We start from the raw sequence: 25,569 nt of genomic DNA, 5'->3' as shown, positions 1-25,569 counted from the left end.
CATTTTGAGGCAGAAATACGGGTGGCAGGTGGAGAAATGTGTTAAATGACTCCTTTAAACATGTAAACAGGTGAATTGCACTGAGGTGGGTTACTTATAATGATCTATATCAAGTATAACCCACAGGAATAACATTCACATTGGCCAATAAAATTCCAATGGGTACATTGAGGTGGCTGTAATCTTTACATTGTCTAAATAGGCCTATTTTAAAGCTAACCCTATTTTTAAAATATAACTTTATTTAACCCCCCAAAATGAAAGTAATTTGAGGCGGGGGTAATTTTTATGCTCTCAAGAGTAAACTTATTATTGTATTCTCAGCCTTTCTGAACCAAACAACCCACATTAGAAAGCCTGGTGAGGCAGGGTTACAAACACACAAACAACACATCACCTACTCGACAAGATGCAGCGCCGGTCCACTCGAGCACCAATCCGATCATCAAGCCCTGCTCGCGGGAGAGGAGAGAAGGAGAAAACTTTAAATATAGTTTAGTTTCGGTTCATTTTGATGTTCTTTTTTTGTAATTCAATTAGTTTTAAGAGCGGGTTTGCCGTTTTTTATTAGTTTAAATTTGTGTGAAAACACTTAAGGCCTGTCCATAGTCTCTACGAAACATCTTCGGCGAGTTGCGACGCTCCAACATGCACATTTCCGAACTCTCATTCAGTGCAATGCTTTTCAGAAGTCTCCAGTGACTTGATTTTATGGTAGAAAAGGACCTTTTGACCGAAGTGTTGGGGAAAGTATGTACAGGCCTTTAGTTTTTATTAGTTTTAATGTTATTCTTTTCATACTTGGGGTTTTTTGTTTTTATTGCGAAAAAACTAAAACTAAGGGGCCACCTTGAGCTTCAGTGAAGGTTAGGACCATATGATATGCAAATGTGGGTTTCAAGCAAGTGGCCTTAATTAGTTTCCGAGTGTTTGCAACTCAGTTAAACCTGTTTCACTGATACACGGTGGAGGGGCAAGGTGGTCCGGCAATGTGCCCCTCAGTAGGCGTTGTGCGTCCAGCAGGCCCGGCGGCCGGACCACCTTGCCCCTCCACCGTGTATCAGTGATACACGGGCCTGCTGGGCGCACAACGCCTACTGAGTGGTAAAAAACGACTTTCTGGCCTTGACAGCCCAAACATCCACACAGAAAAGTCCTATCTGATTGCATTAAACAACGTTAAATAACGTTAAACTCACTTTGCCACTCCATTTGCCATACAATCACAATCACCTGACTAAAGGACAGTCATTCTCCTGTTAGCAGCAATCAGTGTGGAGCAGGAATTCACTTCACATTGAAGCTATCATCACTTGACTTTAACAGAGGGTCATCACACTGCAGTCTGGAGGTCAAACCCTGCACGCAGAGGTCAAACCCTGCATGCAGAGGTCAAACCCTGCACGCAGAGGTCAAACCCTGCACGCAGAGGTCAAACCCCACATGGAGCACGTTACGTACCTCTGTCCTGCTGGAGGGGGGGGGGGGGGGGGGGTCCTTCATCACCATCATCATCCTCACTTCAAGAGAACATCCACCCTGAAACAATAGAACACAATGTCAACTTGTATTATTTGTATTTGGTAAATGGTGCATTTATTTAGTGGTTCATGAATTCTGTCATTGGGAATAACTTAAAGCCATTGCCAATTATAATATACTAGAAGCTCCAGCGTCTAGTCGGCGACCTGGCCAACTCGGAACAATGTAAATAGGGAATGAATGCCCCGCCCTTTAATGCAAACCCCATTATACCTGTTTTCATAGGACCCGTTTTGACCATCTGTCTGCCTGTGTCCATATATGCCCATATATGGAGTTATCTGTATCTGTCTGTCTGTATGTCGCTGTCCATTTTATGTCCATATATGGAGATCACTGCAGTTATAGTTCTGGGTCCATTTTATGCCCATATATGGAGATATCTGTCTATCTGCGTCCATTTTATGCCCATATATGGAGTATCTGTCTGTGCCTCCAACTGTGTTGCAGACACAGTGCCGGTTCCCCCTTTAATGCAAACCTCATTATACCTGTTGTCATAGGACCCGTTTTGAACATCTGTTTGCCTGTGTCCATTTATGCCCATATATGGAGATATCTGTATCTGTCTGTCTGCGTCCATTTTATGCCCATATATGGAGATCTTTGACCATCTGTTTGCCTCTGTCCATTTATGTCCATATATGGAGATATCTGTATCTGTCTGTCTGCAATCCATTTTATGCCCATATATGGGGGCATTCATTTTATGCCCATATATGGAGAACGCGCGTGCCCGTGGGACGAACGGTTCTTGCCCATATATGGAGATCTGCCCATATGCCCATATATGGAGATCTCTGTATCTGTGTCCCCTTTATGCCCATATACGGAAATTGCGTCCATTTTATGTCACAATGAGTCAGCGACCATCTGTTTGCCTGTTTGTCTTTGAGTCGGCAGAAGTGATGTCAGAATGCCCATATGCCCATATATGTAGACCATCTGTTTAACTGTTTGTCTTTGAGTCAGCAGAAGTGATGTCAGATTGCCCATATGCCCTGCCCATATGCCCATATATGTAGCCCATATGGAGATCTGCCCATATGCCCATATATGGAGATCTCTGTATGAGTCAGCCCTTGTGCCGATACGTCCATTTATGCCCATATATCTGTGTAGCCCATATGGAGATCTGCCCATATGCCCATATATGGAGATACATAACCATGGCATTTTGTGTTGACTCATGTTGCGTACGCGATGTCAGAGCCTTTTATGAAATGATGTCACAATGAGTCAGCGCTTGCGCCGATTTCCTCCGGAACAGCCTGATGTCAACAATCAGCTCCGCATAAGGAGATTCCGAACGTTTTGCGCCGTTTCGGAAAAAACGTGCGTCGGGTCGATTTCCTCCGGAACAGCCTCCGAACGTTTTGCGCCGTGAGTCAGCAGTGCCCATATGCCCATATATGTAGCCCATATGGAGATCTGCCCATATGCCCATATATGGAGATACATAACCATGGCATTTTGTGTTGACTCATGTTGCGTACGCGATGTCAGAGCCTTTTATGAAATGATGTCACAATGAGTCAGCGCTTGCGCCGATTTCCTCCGGAACAGCCTGATGTCAACAATCAACAATCAGCTCCGCATAAGGAGATTCCGAACATTTTGCGCCGTTTCGGAAAAACCGCGCGTCGGGTCGGGTCGAGGCCGGGCACTGCACTCCGCGCCGCGGCGGAGAACGCGCGTGCCGAATCTGAAGCCGGTGGGACGAACGGTTCTCGAGATACGCGGATTACGTACACGCAGACATACAGAGACTTCTCGCATTTATAGATAGATAACTATCTGATTCATTTTCCCCGGGGACCCCCTGGAACAGCCCTCGAGGACCCCTGGGGGTCTCCGCTGCGGACCCCACACTTTGCAAAGCACATGTTAAGAAAACATGACAGTTAAGTATGTAAACCTCCACATCCTGTCAGTAGGTCCGTAACACCTCAATGTTTATGGCTGACCTGCCCATATATGGACTCTGACCTGCCCATATATGGAGGCTGACCTGCCCATATATGGAGACATATGGAGCTGACCAACACTGACATCATCAACTCTACATCGACTCATACGCCGACTCATACTGACATCAACAGGATGACCTCCATATCTGTGAAAGCCTATACGTGTCAGTCTAACCAATATGGCCATATCTCCATATACTGCATGGGTAGCAGGGATCTCCATATATGGGTATCAGGGATCTCCATATATGGGTAACTGGTCCGATATACATTAATAAAGGATAAACTAAAATAAAAGTCTATGGGTGATGCCCTGTTAGGGGAACCACACTAACTGAGTCCATATATGGCCAAGACGGATGGCCAAGACAGATGGTGCGACCTCGGCCTAATTTTTCACCCTTAGGTGTCTTACTGGTATACACATGATGTTTGTTCTGTGATATGGAATGCAGTCTTGGATCTCCAACACACACACACACACACACACACACACACACACACACACACACACACACACACACACACACACACACACACACACACACACACACACACACACACACACACACACCATTTACAAGAAGCACTTTAAAGTGTTTGAGGCATTTAGTTTGTCTGTCCTACAAAATATATGATGCAATATTGTGCTCACAACGCCTAGAGCCCAGCGAGGCGTTGTGAGCTTGTAGATCAGCTGTTTTCACAATGTTTGCCTCTATTTGACAACTAGTCCTGAACTTGGTATCCAAAACACTACAGTAGCCTATTAGCATACAGTATAGGCTGCTGGGCAGTAGAACATACATGGGCAACTGGCGGCCCGGGGGCCACATGCGGCCCCCACCTTCACTTAATGCGGCCCACAGGTTAATACCGGAATACTGATATATTATTGATTTCAGCTGTTACAATTCCAAAACATGACCTGCTACTATCTTAGTAGCTTAATGACTGGTATAGTAGTATTAAAATGTATATATTCTTTTTGTATGTCAAACGTATTTGTATTTAAGTTCATAAAGTTAACATAAGTATATAACTAAATGCGTTGGAAATTAAATCAAAATGTTAGATTTCAGGAATCCAATTCAAAAATAAGAAAAAGATATTCAGGATTCCAATTCAAAAGATGCAAAAATAGTCGATATTTAACCACTTGAACCGTCAATACTTAAAAAAAACTTGTGGTTAGAGTGTCCGCCCTGAGACTGGGAGGTCGGGGGTTCAATTCCCCGGCCGGGTCATACCAAAGACTATAAAAAATGGGACCCAATAACTCCCTGCTTGGCACTCAGCATCAAGGGTTGGATTGGGGGGTTGATCACCACTAAGGTCCAGGGACTACAGATGAAAATTAGCCTGTGGCTAACTCTGTCTCATTTACATTGAAGTGAAAACTGACATGTCCAATGAGTACTGTCCCTGTCAAATAAATAAACTTTCAACCTTTTACTCGTACTTTACTTTGGTTTCCCACCAAACCTCTTTGCCGAAAATAGACGATCTACAAGCTCACAATGCCTCGCAGCGCCTTTTTTTTTTGGTGGCCCAAAAAAAAGGAAAAAAAAAAGAAAAAAATATCGGTAAAAAATATCAGTCAAAATTAGCCAAGGTTCTGACACATTTTGGCACTAATCATGTTCATACTCCGCTTGTTGGTGGTGAGATTTGTATGCTAACTTATACAATTTATGGATTTTGTAATCAATTATGTTGTCTGTAAAAGTTGTGGTATTAATAGCGTGTGTATTTATATGTGCCGCCCTTGACCCAACGAGTCGGTAGAGTAAGTGTGGCGGAGAGAGTCGCAGCCCCAGCCTGAAGCCTCAAAAGTCTAGTATCTGCCCTCATTCCATAAGATATTGGACTTTCACGTGGGAGACCCGGGTTCGAAGCCGGGTGGGGAGGTTCGGATCATAGATATATATAAAGGCTAGATAGCTCACGCCCGCTGTTGGCCAATGGGGACTGACGACGCTACAGGTCGGCCATCTTGGGACAGGACCGATCGCCCAGTTTAACATTAATTTCTATAGTGCATGTACTATTTAAATGACCAGAGCTTGCTCAATTTTCAACCTATTTTGAAACGGATTGGTTTGTTATAAACCTCAGAAACGTAGCTATGTTACTGTATAATTAGAATAATTATAACCATGGATTTCCATATGAAATAACATTAAGTATATAGGTAAAGTAAAGCAATTAGCTATACACACTGTATTTATAGTAAATATGTAACATGTAATAGTTCCATTATTAGTAATATTTATATTATTTAATACATTATGTATTAAATGTAACAATGTATTTATTTAATACAAAAATCTGTCTCATTTGGCTTATATTTATTTTATATAAAATAGTCTCATGTTGCAATTCTGTAAAATATGAGATTAGAGATGGGCCTTCAAGGTTATTTTATTAAGGACATAACAAAACCAAATAGACCTCTTTTTTAAATAATACATTTTATTTCAGCACTGCAACTGCAAGTCATTTCCCAATCAGTAACATGACCAATCCTCCCCTCCCTCTGAGATCAGACCACCAACAGCTAGACGAGTACATACATAATATATACCAACTATAGTAATAACAGCAATAATCATGATATATAATAATCTTTTTTCTTTTTTTTCTTCTTTTTTTTTAAACCCCATGCTGCACAGGTAGCTTTTGGTGGCCCTTGATATTGAAGTAGGCTACATGCAGTACACCTGTTTGAAGGTTCAATGGACCAATATTATATTGAACAGCTCAACAATGATCAATGAGGTTGGGGGTTAGACTGGAACTTTGGGGGGCTGTTGAGAGGGCGGTGGCTTGGCAGTGTAGAGAGACAGACAGGATTTACCATCATCAAGTATACATTGAACTGAATAGCAAAATCACAGTGGGTTCCTTTTCTCAGATGGCATTAAGTGCACTACTTATGGGCTCATACGTTCTTGCTTGGAGTAAACTTTAAAGCCTGAAAGGAGGTAAACCAGACTCAAATACATCCATTGGGGAAACAATTACCCATTATTTAACATCTGCATTACTTACTTTACAAGAAGACTACACAATTATAGAATGTAGAAGAATGTTTTATTTGATCATTGTTTGCCTGTTATATCTCCTATGGTACCTACAGCATGGAATTGTGGATGAAATGTTTCCATATATATATATATATATATATATATATATATATATATATAAACACTGAGGAACATTGGCTCGAAGCCAAAATTAGGCTTCCGTATGTGCACACAGAGTTTGAGCGAATGGCCTTTAAAAAGGACCGTTTTGGGTAGTCATTTTAGCAATATGGTGCAGCCTCAGCTTAAAATACAGGGACACAACTAACTTCATCAGTGTATGGTGGTGACTGTCAATGCCTGAGGAAAAACACATCCTCTGAACCTATCCTCCTATCCTATGGGCTGTTTTCATCTGGAATCTAGAGGATTGCCTGGCGAACGACCCACTCTGCTGCCTTCAGAACAGATGGTATCACCAGACCTCCATTGATTTTCAGGGTCAGCAGGTGGTATAGCTCTTGTCCTTACAGGCAGATTCAGCATCGGTCACAAGGCTGGACCGGCAGACATCACAGGACAGCTTCTTCAAAGTGCGTTGCACAACAAATCCTGAAATTAGCAGTAGACAGATTATTATAATATTAATATCATTATTACAATAAATTATAAATGCATTCGGGTCCCCATCCGGAATCAATGGAGGTAAATTTACTATAATCATTTTTTTGTCTTAGGAATGTGATAAACACAAAAAAATATTATTGAACTCAAGTCTCCATGGTGTGAATAATCTATATAAAAAAGTCATTTTGGGGGTGAATACTCCTTTAAGGGTAAGGATGTATGTATGTACAGTATGTATGCATGTATGCATTAGCCTATATGCAAACTTTGAGAATAAGACAACCACACTAAAAGAGTTAAAAAGTGTGTAAACAGGTGGTAGAAATATTTCTAAAAGCCAGGGTCAACAACACTCTTGCAATGTTATTATCTCACAGCCCTGTTGTTCCTGTGCAGCAGAACTTGTATTGCCCATAGTGATTATCCTAATTATAATATAATATTGTCATATTTGTGGCAGTTGATCCCACAGGTTCCATTTGGATACTCCTTTCATTGGAGCAGCCATAGGCAGCAAAACAATCAGGCATCTTCACAATAACAGACTTCACATACAGTAGGCTATATTTCTGTAAACAAAAAGACAGCAATTCCCTGTATCAATGTATCTAAATGTAAGATATTTTTAACAAACCAAACCGCTTGGAAATCATGTAATTCTGCCTCTCCCACCATTGTAACTTTGCTGTCAACTTTGTAATAATATATATATAGGTCTAGCTAAGCTCACACTCACAGCCTCTTTCTTGTCTCTTAGCCTGCAGCTAAAAAATACAACAATATCCACACAAAGAAATGTAATTTAGACAAAAGATTAGTTGTCATGAAATCGTTATTGGTCTCAGGAAAACCTGATAATATTTGAAAATCTCGATTGTTGTCTTGATGCACTTGCATGCAAGTAGCCATGCCACTTAAAGGGGTCCTGCCACGCCCCGAAATTATAATAGTATGATACAGTAGGATACAGTAGGTCACGTGGTCTTTTTTAAAACGGTCTGAAATCTCTGAATCAAATGATCCCATCCCCCGTAGCGCAGCCCCCTCCACTCGGAGGAGTAGAGAGACAGACAGGAGACAGCCTGGCCAGCAGATATGGGATTTATGGCTATTTGAAGTGAGCTGGATCTCTGAAATTGAGTACTTTTCCCACCACTGTTCATTAGAAAGGAACGGCTCCCTACTGTGAACCGAATCATATCGTTCATTTCAAAGAGCCGTTCAAAAGACTTGATTCGTTCGCGAACGTCACATCTATACTGGCCAGCCGCACGCAGTTCGAGGATGAGTTCGAGCGCAGCTGCCCAACTCAGTGAAAACATCGTGTTTTCCATTTCAATGAATAAACATAAACAAGCATATTCCCATGAACAATGGGGAAGTAACAACCAGTAACCACCGGAAATATAATTTTTATAGCCACAGATTCATATATAAATGTGTGTCTTTAGCTGGTTAGCTTTAGTGCTAGCCCAGCTAGCTAGCCCTGTGGGAGCAGAGAAGTTGTGAGGGCTGTGACTGTGAGAGCGAGCCTGCGGGCGATGGGAAGAAAATGTACATTGTGCAGACATACAGTAAGTAACAGTCAATTAATTAATTTGATTGGCTTATCGTGCATTCCCACAATGACATCAAACAAATATTAACTTGTTTTTAATATAATTTCTTAAGGTGACAGTAACCCTTAAGGTGGCATAACCCCTTTAACTATGCTGCATGCTCTTTTTTTCGAAATGAAAAGCTTCAATTTCAACATGTCAACCAGCCTGAATCATAGCCACGTTAATAATGTTTGTAATAATCCAAACCGTTAGTAAATCCGTCAAGATTTCAGAGAGTAAAGAGTTTTTAAGTGTGCAGATCACTCACCTTACAGGCACTTGTGCCGGCAGGACAGGGGGGATGGTCCTGTCCTAAGATGGCCGCTAGTGAACGACGCCGCCGACTCCGCCTTGCGCCATCTAGCCTTCTTATATATATCTATGGTTCGGATCACCTCCGTGCACGTGCTGGTTGTGGGGGCGGGTCTGGCCAAGATGCCAGGGCTCCCCAGATGTAATGGAGTAGAAGTAAGTACAAATACCTCAAAACTGTACTGTAGTAGGCCTACTTAGTTACTTTACCCCACTGGCCCTCTATATGAATATTCATGTCCAACCCTGCTTTAAAAACAGGCGGGTGAAAGTTTCCCGCCTTTGCAGACTTGATTCATTGTTATTGTTGCATAAATGCAGTGATAAAGTATTTTAATATCAAACCTTACCTCATAAACATGACGTCTTTCCAACAACAAGTCCTGTCTTCAGCTCAAGGACATCAACACGTCCTACAGCAGCTTTTAGCAGCTCAGTTTGATGTAAACATTACTAAACTATTTGAAGCTAAACAACATAAACAGAGTTTCTGTGTTGAATGGACAGTTTGATGTAAACATTACTAAACTATTTGAAGCTAAACAACATAAACAGAGTTTCTGTGTTGAATGGAGTGAAGCATTTTGACACAGCTGTTCACCGTCACTTCATCAGTGGGATTAATGTCTGGTCAAACGGCGCCATCAAGTGGTCGACCTACGACATTGCTCTATGTGTAGCAGACCAGAACATCACTGTAGCCTTCTCACTACTGAGAAAAGATAATACATTCATTTGATAATTTGGTAAAAGCTTTTAAAAATGATGATTAGCTTTTAAAAGCTCGAGAATAAAAAGCTTAATTACTTTATTTCTCCCTAGCAGGGTTCATCACCATGCCAGCTTGTGATGGACATTTTCATCCATATTTTATTATTGCCACAGACTTACAAAATAATTAAGTGATCAATAATTTTACCAGAAATACACAATGAACCTCTAATGTGATAAAGTATTTATACTGTGCTACACCACTGAGCCACAAATACATTCAAGCCATTGTTTTAAAAGCCAATCTACAAGCTCACAACCATAGCCGTGGGAACTCATTTGAGGCAGGAGGGGCTGTCGATCGTGGCAGTCGCGCACGCGCGAAAAATTGGGGTTATTTGCGGATTTTAATTGTGTTTTATAACCTTTTTTGCATGTTTTATTCGGGTTTCCGCGGTTTATTTTTTAGCTAAATGTAACACAATTGGGAACTGCACACTAAACTTTCCCTTTGCCTCTCCAAACGGGCTGTGGACAGTGCGGAGACATATAAAAATGCGCACACAGTGGCCATATGCCACTGATCTGATTGCAGCCAGCAGGATATTATTAGATGCTATTATTGTCCGCCGCATCGGTCCAGACCCCAGTGTTAGGAAACAGCTGGTCAACTTCTGGTACACCATAGCCATTAGCCACTAGCTAGCCCAAACATTAGCCTAGCCAGGCAGCACAGCAGCATAACATAGCATTCATCATTACAAGTCTTTAGCCACGACTCACCAGTGAGGACGCCAGGGCTAGCAGAGGGCGATGTTTAATGCCTTCATAGCCTAGGTTGTGTTGTCTTGGTGTTCTGTATATTCCTTTTATGCCCGTATTGTATTGTTATAATTCACCCGAGTCCATATGTTACGCACGGAGAGACAGACGCTTAGACAAGTTAAAAGGGAAGTCCTTTGAAAGCCATTTCCTGTCTAAACAGTGCCCAGAAGCACATTTCAAAACAAGAGCCTTTCTTTTTTTTTTGTCTATACAATCGATCATTCAACACATGTTTATTTTGAAATTGTACTGGAAATAGAAGTAGCCAATAGCTCCTACTTCACGCCACTGATGTCAGAGCCTCTACTTGCCGATCGGCAATATTTTTCCCCCAACCCCCCTTTAGGGGGTGCGGTGGGGGGTGCGGTGGGACGTGGGGGAGGGGGTGCGGCCGCACCCCCAGCACCCCTACTTCCCTCGGCACTGCTCACAACACATTGCACTATGACATGTTGAGAGAATGTAGATCTGTTTTAGGTTTCTATTATTATTTCTTCATCTACTTGGCCCAGCATGGTGGATACCAGGGTTAAAGAGGTTACCTATTCTGAAGAAAACCTTAAAGAGGCGGTGCCATAGTTTTGTACTTGTTCTGTTTTGTATGTGACATTACTCTAACAGACCCCCAGGTGTGGTTATAATATGTTTTGTATGTGTCTATGGAGTTAACATTACTCTAACAGACCCCCAGGTGTGGTTATAATATGTTTTGTATGTGTCTATGGAGTTAACATAACAGACCCCCAGGTGTGGTTATAATATGTTTTGTATGTGTCTATGGAGTTAACATTACTCTAACAGACCACCAGGTGTGGTTATAATATGTTTTGTATGTGTCTATGGAGTTAACATTACTCTAACAGACCACCAGGTGTGGTTAAAATACAAAGCCTGTGGAATCATGAAAGATTCTCACCATCCCAACCACAGTCTGTTCAAGATGCTGCCTCATGGAAAACGTCTACGCAGTCTCAAAGCTACCAGCAACAGACTGCAAAAGAGCTTCTTTCCACGAACAGTCAGGCACATGAACAAACTGTCAAGAACGAGAAAGATCCAGGGAAAAAGGAATCGATTTGGAGGTTTTCATAGTAAATGCGACCTATGGTCACAATTGTTGTAAGCCTAGAACAAAGCCATCCAGGATGCTAGTGAATCATGACCATGACACCTTTGATTCTGTGAAAATAATCAAATGAAAATCGCTAAACAAAGAGTATATGAAATGTAGTATGTCATATAATGCAATATTCAAATATTATTGGTCTCAGTCGTATAGAGTTTTATCTTCAGCATCCATAACAACAACTTCTCAGTATTAAGCGTGGCCACACTTCACTCTACCTGAACATAAAGTAAACACAACACCAAGTACATCCCATAATACCCCTCTGCAGCCTGCCAGCTACCTAAAGGCACCCCTGGCCCTGTGTATACAGTAAACAGTAGCATAGGGTTACAGTCATTCATAAATAGTGTTGTTCATGAGCTGGTCTAGCTGGTCTACTGTAAAAGGTGTGTCCTTACATTCTGGGCATTGAGCCAACCCTCAGTGGCTGGGAGTTTCTCAGGTGAATATTTTCACTTCAACTTTGGCTGTCGTCGTGTAGAGTCAGTAACACCCGCACAGGTCTGTTTGGGTTTTAATTAACTTGTGCTTTTCAATTGAAAAACTACAAATAATGATGATATTGAACAATGCTGTACCCCCTCCAACTGTATATATGTTCCCCATTTTCAACTGTTTTTTTATTGTATTTGTGATACTTGCTTTGGCAATGTAAACTTATGTTTTCTCATGCCAATAAAGCTCCTTTGAATTTGAATTGAATTGAATTGATATTATTTATAGCTAAAACAACGTTCTGAAATATGTATGTTTTTCTTTATTTAGTGATCAACATGGCAGGGTACAGACATCAAGGTAGGTCACAAAACCATGCATCGCAACACTGTTTGTTTATGCCTGATAAATGAACTGTTGACAGTTGGGGCGGAGAGAGAGAAGTGTTTCATACTTCAACAATAATACATGAACCATGAAACAGATGGATGAAGCCATGATAATAATAACTCACACACAGACAAGACAGACTTTTGTTGAAACGTAAAATCAAGCCTGAACCTTTTAAAGATGAGTTCATTAGGATCCCCATTAGCTGGTGCATAAGGACAGCTGGGGTCCACTCCACACACTAGCATTAAAACATGATATTCAACAAGACATTGATGAATATCAAGTTTCCTTCTAACAGTGACTATCATATCATATCATATCATATCATATCATATCATAGCATATCATATCATATCATATCATATCATAGCATAGCATATCATATCATATCATATCATATCATATCATATCATATCATAGCATATCATAGCATAGCATATCATATCATATCATATCATATCATATCATATCATATCATATCATCCTTCATATGCAACCTATTCTCTGATTCCCCATTTCCTTGAAAAGAGAAGGAAAACATAATAAAATATACAAAGATTAAAGGTGAATTCAGTTCAGTAAAATCATAACTGTGAAAGTACACGTGTGTTTGTGTGAGACAGTGTGTGCCATTCCTGTATGTTTGAATGCACCTGCCTTTATAGTGTGTGTAATCATGTGTGTGTGTTACTGTGTTGTGTTATTGCGACCGTCAGTTTGCAGTTACTATCAAAACCTCCACCGGCTGTCAGTCTGTCTGTCTGTCACGTCACGTCACTTCACGTCACACTTTTGCCCTATACTCATATCTCCGCCACCGTTGCCCCGATCCATGGAAAAACTTTGCACACACACTCCTTGGTTGCCAAACACAACCCCTCATTTCTCACATGGCCCTCTTCTAGCGCCACCATGAGGCTGATTCTTGCAAAACACATTTTTGGACACTGATCCTACAGATTTTGCCCTAAAATCACGCAAAGTGGTACACAGTATCTCTACAGTCATGTCATCAACATGGATCTGTGCCATTTCCCATATTCCCTCCTAATTGGCTACGATTGCCTTCTAAGGTTTGTTTATGCGACCTGACGGTAGCTTATCTCCCGATTTATTACCATATAACCTGTCTGCAGCTTGGAGCTTTTATTACAACCTTTGAGTTTACAGAAGCCTCTTCAATTGTCTTTTGAATCTTGATTTTATGTTTTTCTAACCACTCTTCTCTTCTGTTCCATTCAACCATGGCTCTCTACAGCAATGGTTCTCAACCTGTGGGTCGGGACCCCCAGGGGGGTCCCCACATTATTTTGGGGGGTCCCCAGCAGATGATTAACTTAATGTGGAACATTGTTCTCTCTCTCAACAGTAAACAAACCAACATATAAGTTTAAGTGTATAGAGGGTATCTGCACATTTAAGTGACAGTATAAGGACTTTTTAATACCTCAAATGACAAATTAAACATTGGCCAAATTGTAAAATATTAGAGGCAGAAATTGTGAAAATAGCAGATCTACATGCTCACAATAGAACCGTGATATAGAAAATGTAATGCCTCAACTCTTAGTGCTCGTGGGGGGGGTCCCCAGTTAAAATATGATTATTTTGGGGGTCTGCACTCTGAAAAGGGTTGAGAACCACTGCTCTACAGCATTCCAGGGCGTGTATCAAAACAACATCCCAGTTCTAACAATGGAACAAGGGCGGAGCGCTTGTTTTTGGTGGAGATGACGGAGGCGCGCCAACGTTATATTATAAACACAATCTGAACTAGCTATAAAAACAATCATGACATAGGCTATCAAATAACAAGGACAAATTGTTGCCCACAACCATATCAAACCAAAATGCCTGAACTACTGTAAATGTAGGTCTATTATAACTATGATAATGGTTCTTGTATTGTCCCAATTATTAAGTAGAATACTTGACCGTATAAATATAGAATGTTTATAATGTGTGTCCTTGGCATGAAACATTGCATGTAGGCCTATTATATTACCTATAACCTATACAACAGTGAGCTCTCGGCACCTCCGCGCGGTCCAGGCGAATACAACGAAGCGCTCCCTACCCCCGTTTCAGCCAATCACAAGCTTCCACGACTGGAAGCGGGATGTTGTTTTGATACATGCCATTTCATAGACCCTGTTCTGGCTTTAGGGACTTGATAGCACCCTCTTGTGGCGTGTCTCATCTTATACAGCTAGAGCTGTAAATTGATTATATAGACAGCTAGGATGTTTCAGCACATTCATGTTTCTCTAGAAGACAAGGAGTGATACTTGTTTTCCAGGAGAGCTTAACATGCATAATGTTTACATTACAACATCACAGCTTGGTATAAAACTAGGGGCAACAGACTCTGAAGCAGTGTGTGTCTGCTCTGTCTGAGCTCAGTGTGAATGCAGCTGAGTTATTCTTCATTGTATGGAGGTGTCGCATGGCAAACCACAGCTAATCTACAAGCCCACAAGCTGTTGCATCAGCAACACATTGTGGACTTGTAGATCGGCTCACGTTGCACGCAGCCCTGCCAAAGCCTTGTGGGGGACTATCTATATGGGCATAAAACATATGTTAATTAGTAAAGCCAAGCAGGGCCTTGGCGAGTTAGGGCCTGGGTTTGATGCCTGGGGATCTCCATATATGACCACACAAATATGGACCATGCCTTTGCCACCTGGCGAGTGATATCTCTCTATATATCAATGACATCAGGGATCTTCATATATGGGCATAAAAGGGATACCCATATATGGACTCTCACTGTGATATCACTTGTGATGTCACAGTGACAGTATGAATATCCAGGGTTAGATTTTTGATGAGGTAATGTCACGTAACATTGATTGATTGATTGATGATTGATTGATTGATTGATTGATTGATTGAAGACTTTATTGTCAGTTTGCGTAGGAAAAGGTACAGTTTCATGACGGTACAGTTCACTGGTACAAGGTCTACTAAAAGGAGATCCATGAAAAGACTAAGCTTATTTCCACTGGAAACCATTAAAGTATCTCATATAACATTGAATGACAGACAAATAGAACACAGTACTATGCAGTAGATATGTAAAGAAAAAGAAAAAAAAAGAAAACAGTAAGTCTAAACAAACAATACAAAGAAGGGGCAGGGGAGGGTAGGGTTGGGCTAGGTTATTTTTTTTTTACCAGTTGCGAACGGCTGCTGCCTGTAAGTGGTTTTTCAGGGCAATTTTAAAGGATGCTAGTGATCCACACTCCTTTATGGCCTTCGGTAAGGCTTTCCACATTTTGGTGGTATAGCAGAAAAACGAGTTTGACCCTTTGTTGGTTTTGACATCACTTCCTGTACTGAAAGACGCACTTCCTGTACTGAAAGACGGACATACAAGCGTCGCCATTTCTCATGGTATACTGCGACCTTTGTTGCGTCAAATTCTCTGATCGATCACATCAAAGGCACCGATATATATAATCTAAAAAATAATCCTGCTCCTGTCAATCTCTTTCATCCAATGATCTGTCCTTTGTGTCAGTGCTGTGGCTGTTTAGTGACTCTCTCTACACATGTTGACACTCACTTATCAGATTGTTAACAGATCAATAGCATTGTATTTGGTGAATAAATGTTGTTCTAGTAGTTTGTTTAGAACAGGTGACGATCTTATTGGTCTGTTGTTAAAGCCATGCAGTGAAGGCATTCTTTGCATCGGGGAGTGGAATAACTGTGGCTCCTTTCCAGATTAGCAGGCGTGCATACTGTAGTATCACCTCCCAGACTCATGTTAACAATATGACAGATGGGTGCAGGAATGAACTGGGCTGTGTGTGTGAGTTTGTCTAGCTATACTTATGGGGACTAAACGCATGTTCACACAGTCACCTGCAGGGGACGGTGTGGGGACAAAATAGTAGGTCCCCACAGCGGTTAGGGTTAGGTTTAGGGTTAGGTTTAGGGTTAGGTTTAGGGTTAGGGTTAGGGATAGAGGTTAGGGTAAGGCCACATGACTTGCATAAAAATGAATGGAAGTCTACGTAATGTCCCCACAAGTGATGTAAATATATATATAGTGTGTGTGTGTGTGTGTGTGTGTGTGTGTGTGTGTGTGTGTGTGTGTGTGTGTGTGTGTGTGTGTGTGTGTGTGTGTGTGTGCGTGCGCACGCACATACACTGCCATGGTGAATCCAGTGCCATTTAAGGAGAGTTGCGTCACCTCCATTGACTTCATCAGGCCAGGTCTTCTTCATAGCCTTCTATTGGTGATCAGTGACAAAGCACTGAAGCAGAAGTTCACTGAATGCATGGAGTCTATGATTTCCTGTTCCATGAACCATGTGACCAGCGCTATTTTCTGCCCCCGGGTTGGCGTAACTCTCTAATACAAGGCTCTGAGTGAATGTTTTCTGCCCCTGGGTTGGCGTAACTCTCTAATACAAGGCTCTGAGTGAATGTTTTCTGCCCCCGGGTTGGCGTAACTCTCTAATACAAGGCTCTGAGTGAATGTTTTCTGCCCCCGGGTTGGCGTAACTCTCTAATACAAGGCTCTGAGTGAATGTTTTCTGCCCCCGGGTTGGCGTAACTCTCTAATACAAGGCTCTGAGTGAATGTAGTTAAACTGCTTTGTGAGAAGGAAGGGAAGACAGACAGCAGGAGTTCCTGTGGTGACAAGAATGTCATGAATGCATTCCATAGATTGGAACGCAGCCGTGTAGTTTAAACACTAAAGTCAATCAACATTTAAACAGCATTCTGTCCATTTGTGACAGAAACAATACAACAATACAAGTTGGACAGAATACAAATTGCAGTTTTCACTCACAAAACAACTAAAGTTTTAACAGTCACAAACTATGATGCCGGCTGGTAAACTCAGGTTGTTCGCGACTGACAGTTTTTTGCAGCCAGTGCATTCTAAAAATCTGAGTGGCTTGCAGCCAGTGTTGGGCAAGTTACTTTAAAAAAGTTACTTATTACTTTACTAGTTACTGCTCAGAAAAAGTAACTTGTTACATTACTAGTTACTAAATTATAAAAGTAACTCGTTACTAGTTACCTTACTTTACTTTAAAAAATATATATAATCAAAACGAAGCATTCTGGTAAAGTCAGTTACACTTTTTTTTTTTTTTTTTTTTTTAGGGGGCTTCAATAATGACCTTATAAAGAAAAAATACAACTCCCTGTCATTGTAGCAATTATGCATAGAAATGCAGTGGAACAATAAAGCTAAAGATGTGTTTAGAAATGTTGACAGCCATATATTCATTGAAGCCTTTTTGCTGTGCAACACTTACTAGTTCTCTGAAGGCAACAGACTGCGTTAACAGACTCAAAGGTTGCGATGGAAAGCATCATTGATCAAGCATGTTTCATATCTAGCTAGCACTTGCATTACGTGGCTTGGCAATCTGTTTGGTTCACTCTGGGTGACATGCTGTGGCGATTTTGGTGGTGTAGATTTTAGCGCCATTTATCTCCACTAAGTTAAAATAATATTTCCCAAAGCTGCTGTTGTCTCGAGATCTCGCCAGCATTTGGAGAAAGGAGAACTCTCCGCTCCGGCTCCGTCTCTCTTCACCGTTTATTTGACAATGTGTGTGCGTTGGCTTTGAGTTTGTGTGTATTTTTTAAGACCCGCCCAAGGCTGTCTCTGATTGGCTTAGCCTGAATCTATAAGCTAGGTCAACCAATCATTGCTCCTCTACAGTGCATCAAGTTAGTGTGCTAAGCCAGGCATGTCTTTGACTTGACTATGAGAGTTACCACAGACAGGCAGAGGCAGTTTATGACAGGCAGCAGACAGGGAGACTCCGCTCTGCGGCCGCTCTCAGTCTGCTCTCCGCTGCGTGCGGAGAGAAACAGTTCATTTGGACCACCGAAAGTAACTAGCCACTTTACACCACAGTAACTAGAACGGCGTTATTGAATGGGAAAGGTAACGAGTTACCGAGAAAAGTAGTGTCCCCAGAACCACTGACACACCTGTCACTCACTGTCAGAACCATAACCACTGACACACCTGTCACTCACTGTCAGAACCATAACCACTGACACACCTGTCACTCACTGTCAGAACCATAACCACTGACACACCTGTCACTCACTGTCAGAACCATAACCACTGACACACCTGTCACTCACTGTCAGAACCATAACCACTGACACACCTGTCAATCACTGTCAGAACCATAACCACTGACACACCTGTCACTCACTGTCAGAACCAGAACCACTGACACACCTGTCACTCACTGTCAGAACCAGAACCACTGACACACCTGTCACTCACTGTCAGAACCAGAACCACTGACACACCTGTCAATCACTGTCAGAACCATAACCACTGACACACCTGTCACTCACTGTCAGAACCAGAACCACTGACACACCTGTCACTCACTGTCAGAACCATAACCACTGACACACCTGTCACTCACTCTCTGCACCTCCTTGTGTCTTGATGTTGCTAGGCAACCACTGATGCACCTCAGCATCTGTCACTCACATTCAAGCCCCTCCCTCCCCGCAGACCATAGACTATAATCTTGTTGTCTGTAGCCTGGTTATGTTGAGACTTTATCAAACTTTATTAGCCGGCTATCTTTATCAAACTAGAGGCAATAACATGTACAAACTATCCAACAGGACTCAACTGGCAGACATTGTGTGTGTGTGTGTGTGTGTGTGTGTGTGTGTGTGTGTGTGTGTGTGTGTGTGTGTGTGTGTGTGTGTGTGTGTGTGTGTGTGTGTGTGTGTGTGTGTGTGTGTGTGTGCGTGCGTACGTACGTGTGTGTGTGTGTGTGTGTGTGTGTTTGCGCGCGCGTGTGTGTGTGAACACTAATAGTTTCACTAATCATTTTATTTACTCCAACAGGTGACTTTCAACTCACCACTAATTCTCTAAAATGGGTTAAGGGTAAAACAGGTGAAAATGCCACCCTCCCCTGTCAGCTCTCTCCTGAGACCAGCGCTGTTTCCATGACAATCAGCTGGTTTAAATACACAGAGTGCATTTACCTGTATAAGAATGGTCAGGTGATAGAGGGGAGGGGCTACGAGGGCAGACTGAGTCTGAACACCCAGCAGCTGCACAGAGGCAACGTGTCTCTGACAATGAGAGGTTACCACAATGAGACAGATGGAGGATGGTACGTCTGTCAGGTCAAACATGGAGAACAGGAGGTGGAGGCTGCTGTGGGATTATATGAATGTAAGTGATGTACTTTCACACTGCATTATTATTAACCTTGGCATGTTTGAAAGATTTGCTATTTTTACCTTTTTTTTCATTACATTTTGCCAACATTATGGCCAAAATATGTTGATTTTTTTTGTCTGTGAGCTGAAAGGTTTAGGAACCACCGGCCTACAATGATCTCTGTGTGTGTGTGTGTGTGTGTGTGTGTGTGTGTGTGTGTGTGTGTGTGTGTGTGTGTGTGTGTGTGTGTGTGTGTGTGTGTGTGTGTGTGTGTGTGTGTTGGGGGGGGGGGGTCAGGCACCACTGGTATAGACTGAGAATGCAGGTAAAACTAGCATGTTTAGGATTTGCTGACCACTCAGTCTCACACTCAGTTTTTAGAACACTGCTGTTGGTGAGGATATTGTAAATGTACCATCAGAGCGAGAGTGCAAGTACTACCACTAAATACAATCTGTCTACCTGGTACCCTCACACTCACGACCCATTTAGTTTGAACCATATAGATTCACAGCACCATCTAGAATCCACTGCACAGATAATAAATGGATGTCATGCATACAAATACCTGTACATAGCTCGCCATGACCACATTGTAGATATTGTGTCTGACGCAGTCCATAACATCATGCCTGCTAGTGCAGTTCTGTATAAGCATAGAAGAGTGTTACCAGAGTGGTTTGGGTCTGCTTGTGATGTCTTTGCTCTTATCCCTAACACGCCTGATGTTGTCTTTGTTGACACCAGCCACAAGGAGGTGCTGATGCTAGAGGTAGGCTGTGTCTTTGACCTGTACATGGACCAAGCATTCCAGGATAATTATGTGAAATACCAACCACTACTTGAGACCATCACCAGCCTATAGGATACACCAGGGTTCCCCAATTAGTTTTCCCCAAGGGCCGAATTATGTCTAGGGTACCAAGCCGAGGGCCACAACATTGAATTATGTCTAGGGTACCAAGCCGAGGGCCACAACATTGAATTATGTCTAGGGTACCAAGCCGAGGGCCACAACATTGAATTATGTCTAGGGTACCAAGCCGAGGGCCACAACATTGAATTACGTCTAGGGTACCAAGCCGAGGGCCACAACATTGAATTACGTCTAGGGTACCAAGCCGAGGGCCACAACACTACAGGGGGCGACGGTGGCGTTCCTGCTACTCCAGTTCAGATATCGTCGCTGTCGGGTGAAAATCTTGTATATCCAAAACCGTTTGTTTTGAATTTAGACATTTTAAAATTATTTAAAGTAGTGAAAACAGCCGATCTACAAGCACACAACGCCTCACGGTGCGAGGCGTTGTGTGATTGTAGATCTGCTGTTTTCACTACTTTTGTGCGACGGCCTTGTATGATTTGCAAAAGAACGTACAAATTTGGAGATCAGGATTTCCAGCCGACAACGACGATATACTAGGGTTGTTGCTGCTCTTATACCACCATTATTACTGGGGTTGGTGGGGGCCAGACAGTAGACCCCCACGGGCCGCAAATGGCCCGCGGGCCGCCTATTGGGGAACCCTGGGATACACTGTAGATATAGTGTACTGATATTTAGAAGCCTTGGACATGTACATAAATGCACCACGAGAGGCCTGCAGATTGCTGGCTTGACGAAGACAAGAGCAAAACAAGTAGTAAAGTATTGCTCTGTCTCTGTTTATGAAATGTAATTAGATAGATAGATAGATAGATAGATAGATAGATAGATAGATAGATAGATAGATAGATTGATTCATGGAACCAAATAAAGTATTTAAAATGTGTGTGTGTGTGTGTGTGTGTGTGTGTGTGTGTGTGTGTGTGTGTGTGTGTGTGTGTGTGTGTGTGTGTGTGTGTGTGTGTGTGTGTGTGTGTGTGTGTGCGCGAGTGTACATTGTGTGAGCAGCTACAGATATGGTGTGACATCAGCTGATTATTATGGAGGATGAATCTGACTCCTGAGTATAATGGAGGGTGAAAGACTTAGGCAAATTATTTAAATTCTGTGATTTTCATTCCATTATTAACTTTTACAAATGATGAGTTTCTGTATGTAAAGTATCAGTTTTCTAATCATGAGTGTGTGTTTTTTTTTTTTTTTTTTTTTCCATTTCATGAATCATGAACATGAATGGAACATGACTAGCCTGTGAGTATCACATCTATTCAAATTTGCATCAAGTTGTCACAATATAGCAGAAAAAAAACTGAATGGATCTTAATGTCTTCACATTGAATTGTGATTGTATATCTGACATTGTCTGATGTTTATACATACAAAAATAAATAAGCAAATTAATCTCTTAAGAAGCAGCTACATCAGCAGATCTACAAGCTGACAAGACACACACTGATCATTTAGATCCGAGCATTAAGATCCACTGTTTTCACTAGTTTAGGTCCCAGAGAGACATCTAACTACTCTGTTGGGTCTCGAGTTAAAACGTTTGGGACCCACTGGCTTACAATAATGTGATCTTGTTTATGTATTATATATGAAAGCACATTGTCGTAAACCGAATCGTTTGATTACTTGAGATAATATCAATATCAATGATCTCAATTGAGATAACAGATTAATTAACATTCTGCAATATCATGCCATTATGAAGGAAGTATAAATGATGAGTCATATTTCCTTATTAGAAGTATCAGTTTTCTAATCATGAATGTGTTTTTGTCTTTTCATGAATTATGAACATGAATGGAACATGACTAGTGGGTGAGTATCAAATCTATTCTATTCCATGCCCTACAATGTGTTTTCAGATTTACATCAAGTTCTCATAATAGCAGAACAATTGGATCTTAATGTCTTAACAGTGAATTGTGATTTTATCTGACATTGTTTGATGTTTCAAGCCTAATGGTTTATTAAAAGCATTGTTTGTGTAATTTGCATACATAACGGCAAATGTTACCTTTCTGCTAAATCCCATCAACTGCTCAGTTGTGATTGGATTTCACTCCCTCCGAAGTAGTGAGGGACCAATCAAGGCCCAGTATACAAATATTCGGCAACTTTATCGCCAGATGCATTTTTTTAATCCTCCACTTGTAAATGCAGGTTCCATAAAGACATTCCAGACTCATACCGTACCTACGCAGTGATAATAGTCTGGCCATGCCACGCTATGTTTTCTCTACATTTTATTTGAATTGACCGTTTGACAAGTCCCGCCCATAGTTGTGCCCCTCTTCACACCCATTGGTTGCTGTTTCTTGGTTGGACAAAAGTCCTTTCTCTCCATCCACTACCTTTGAAATAAGGTGTTTTTCAGTTGCTTCGTATTGATATTCTGTGTATTCAATTCTTATTTTAAACTTGGTGTGAGTAAAAAGGAACATCTCAGGTGCAGTATAGTGACTGGACAGATCATGTTTTTTTCTCCAAAAATGATGTTTTAGCAAATTCAACATAAACAACCATATATGGTGGAACCAGGGCTGGACAAAGCAGAAAGAGCCTGCTGGTTGGTCAGTCAGGGACCAACCACAAAGGCTCATAATTTCATGAACAAAATGTAAAAAAGAAAAGACTTTAAAACATAGTGAAAATAGTTCACATCATGTTGCATCATGATGCGTTGAGATCTTGTAGATCAGCTATTTTCACTAGCTTGGGTCCTGGGGAGACATCTGATTACTGGGTCTGGAGTTAAAACGTTTGGGCCTTTCTGCTAAATACCACCGATTCCTATTAAGGTTATATGAGGATAACAAATCATCTCTTGTACTGATGTCAGTTTTAATACAATATGGGGTCCTTGAGGGGGTTCCAAGGGGTCCCCAGCTTAATGATTGATAGTTAGGAACCAAATGGTTACCAGTCCTTACCCTTCCCGGTCTTTTTGATTGTTCTGAATTATTTTAAAAGTTATCTAAAATGTCACCAGCAAAAATCTCAATTGTTAAAAAAAAGAAAAAAGAAAAAAATCATGCCACTATATAAAGAAATTGTAAATGATGAATCATATTTCTGTATGTGACGTATAAGGTTTTCTAATCATTTGTTTTTTTCTTTTCGTGAATTATGAACATGAATGGAACATGACTAGATGGTGAGTATCAAATCTATTCTACTTGTCCTACAATGTGTTTTCAGATTTACATCAAGTTGTCATAATAGCAGAACACAAACTGAACGGATCTTAATGTCTTCACAGTGAATTGTGATTGTATCTGACATTGTTGATGTTTCAAGCCTAATGGTTTATTAAAAGCATTGTTTGTGTAATTTGCATGCATAACGGCAAATGTTTTCTGCTAAATCCCATTCTCAGTTGTGATTGGATTTCACTCCCTCTGAAGTAGTGAGGGACCAATCAAGGCCCAGTATACAAATATTCAGCAGCTTTATCGCCAGATGCATTTTTTTAATCCTCCACTTGTAAATGCAGGTTCCATAAAGACATTCCAGACTCATACCGTACCTACGCAGTGATAATAGTCTGGCCATGCCACGCTACCTATGTTTTCTCTACATTTTATTTGAATTGACCGTTTGACAAGTCCCGCCCATAGTTGTGCTCCTCTTCGCACCCATTGGTTGCTGTTTCTTGGTTGGACAAAAGTCCTTTCTCTCCATCCACTACCTTTGAAATAAGGTGTTTTTCAGTTGCTTCGTATTGATATTATGTGTATTCAATTCTTATTTTAAACTTGGTGTGAGTAAAAAGGAACATCTCAGGTGCAGTATAGTGACTGGGCAGATCATGTTTTTTCACCAAAAAATATGTTTTAATGAATTCAACATAAACAACCATATACGGTGGAACCAGGAAGGGACAAGGCAGAAAGAGCCTGCTGGTTGGTCAGTCAGGGACCAACCACAAAGGCTCATCATTTCATGAACAAAATGTAAAAAAGACAATACTTTAAAACATAGTGAAAATAGTTCACATCATGTTGCATCATGATGCGTTGAGATCTTGTAGATCAGCTATTTTCAATAGTGTGGGTCCTGGGGAGACATCTGATTACTCTGTGGGTCTGGAGCTAAAACGTTTGGGCCTTTCTGCTAAATACCACCGATTCCTATTAAGGTTATATGAGGATAACAAATCATCTCTTGTACTGAAGTCAGTTTTAATACAATATGAGGTCCTTGAGGGGGTTCCAAGGGGTCCCCAGCTAAATGATTCATAGTTAGGAACCAACTGGTTACCGGTCCTTACCCTTACCGGTCTTTTTGTTTGTTCTGAATTATTTTAAAAGATATCTTAAATGTCACCAGCAAAAATCTCAATTGTTAAAAAAAAGAAAAAAGAAAAAAATCATGCCACTATATAAAGAAATTGTAAATGATGAATCATATTTCTGTATTTGACGTATAAGGTTTTCTAATCATTTGTTTTTTCTTTTCGTGAATTATGAACATGAATGGAACATGACTAGATGGTGAGTATCAAATCTATTCTACTTGTCCTACAATGTGTTTTCAGATTTACATCAAGTTGTCATAATAGCAGAACACAAACTGAACGGATCTTAATGTCTTCACAGTGAATTGTGATTGTATCTGACATTGTTGATGTTTCAAGCCTAATGGTTTATTAAAAGCATTGTTTGTGTAATTTGCATACATAACGGCAAATGTTTTCTGCTAAATCCCATTCTCAGTTGTGATTGGATTTCACTCCCTCCAAATAGTGAGGGACCAATCAAGGCCCAGTATACAAATATTCAGCAGCTTTATCGCCAGATGCATTTTTTTAATCCTCCACTTGTAAATGCAGGTTCCATAAAGACATTCCAGACTCATACCGTACCTACGCAGTGATAATAGTCTGGCCATGCCACGCTACCTATGTTTTCT

At 41.2% G+C, this 25,569-nt stretch overlaps 1 protein-coding gene across 3 annotated transcripts in view; it reads left to right on the top strand.

The window, feature by feature from the left end:
* The window catches only part of LOC308292257 (selection and upkeep of intraepithelial T-cells protein 1-like), an 89,571-nt gene extending 69,611 nt beyond the window's left edge, over positions 1-19,960 (top strand). For 2 of the 3 annotated variants that reach the window (XM_080734569.1, XM_080734572.1), the window contains exon 6: positions 19,481-19,960. In XM_080734569.1, coding sequence (XP_080590695.1) covers positions 19,481-19,783 — 303 coding nt within the window. In that variant the 3' untranslated portion in view covers positions 19,784-19,960. Of the gene's footprint in view, positions 1-19,439 lie in introns of all 3 variants that reach the window. The other variant, XM_080734571.1, reaches the window with a different exon arrangement.
* Positions 19,961-25,569: the final 5,609 nt, after the last annotated feature.

Source organism: Nannobrachium achirus (genome assembly GCF_963921795.1).
Source record: "Nannobrachium achirus genome assembly, chromosome: 10".
Taxonomy (NCBI): domain Eukaryota; kingdom Metazoa; phylum Chordata; class Actinopteri; order Myctophiformes; family Myctophidae; genus Nannobrachium; species Nannobrachium achirus.
This window is presented reverse-complemented; position numbering and strand designations above follow the sequence as displayed.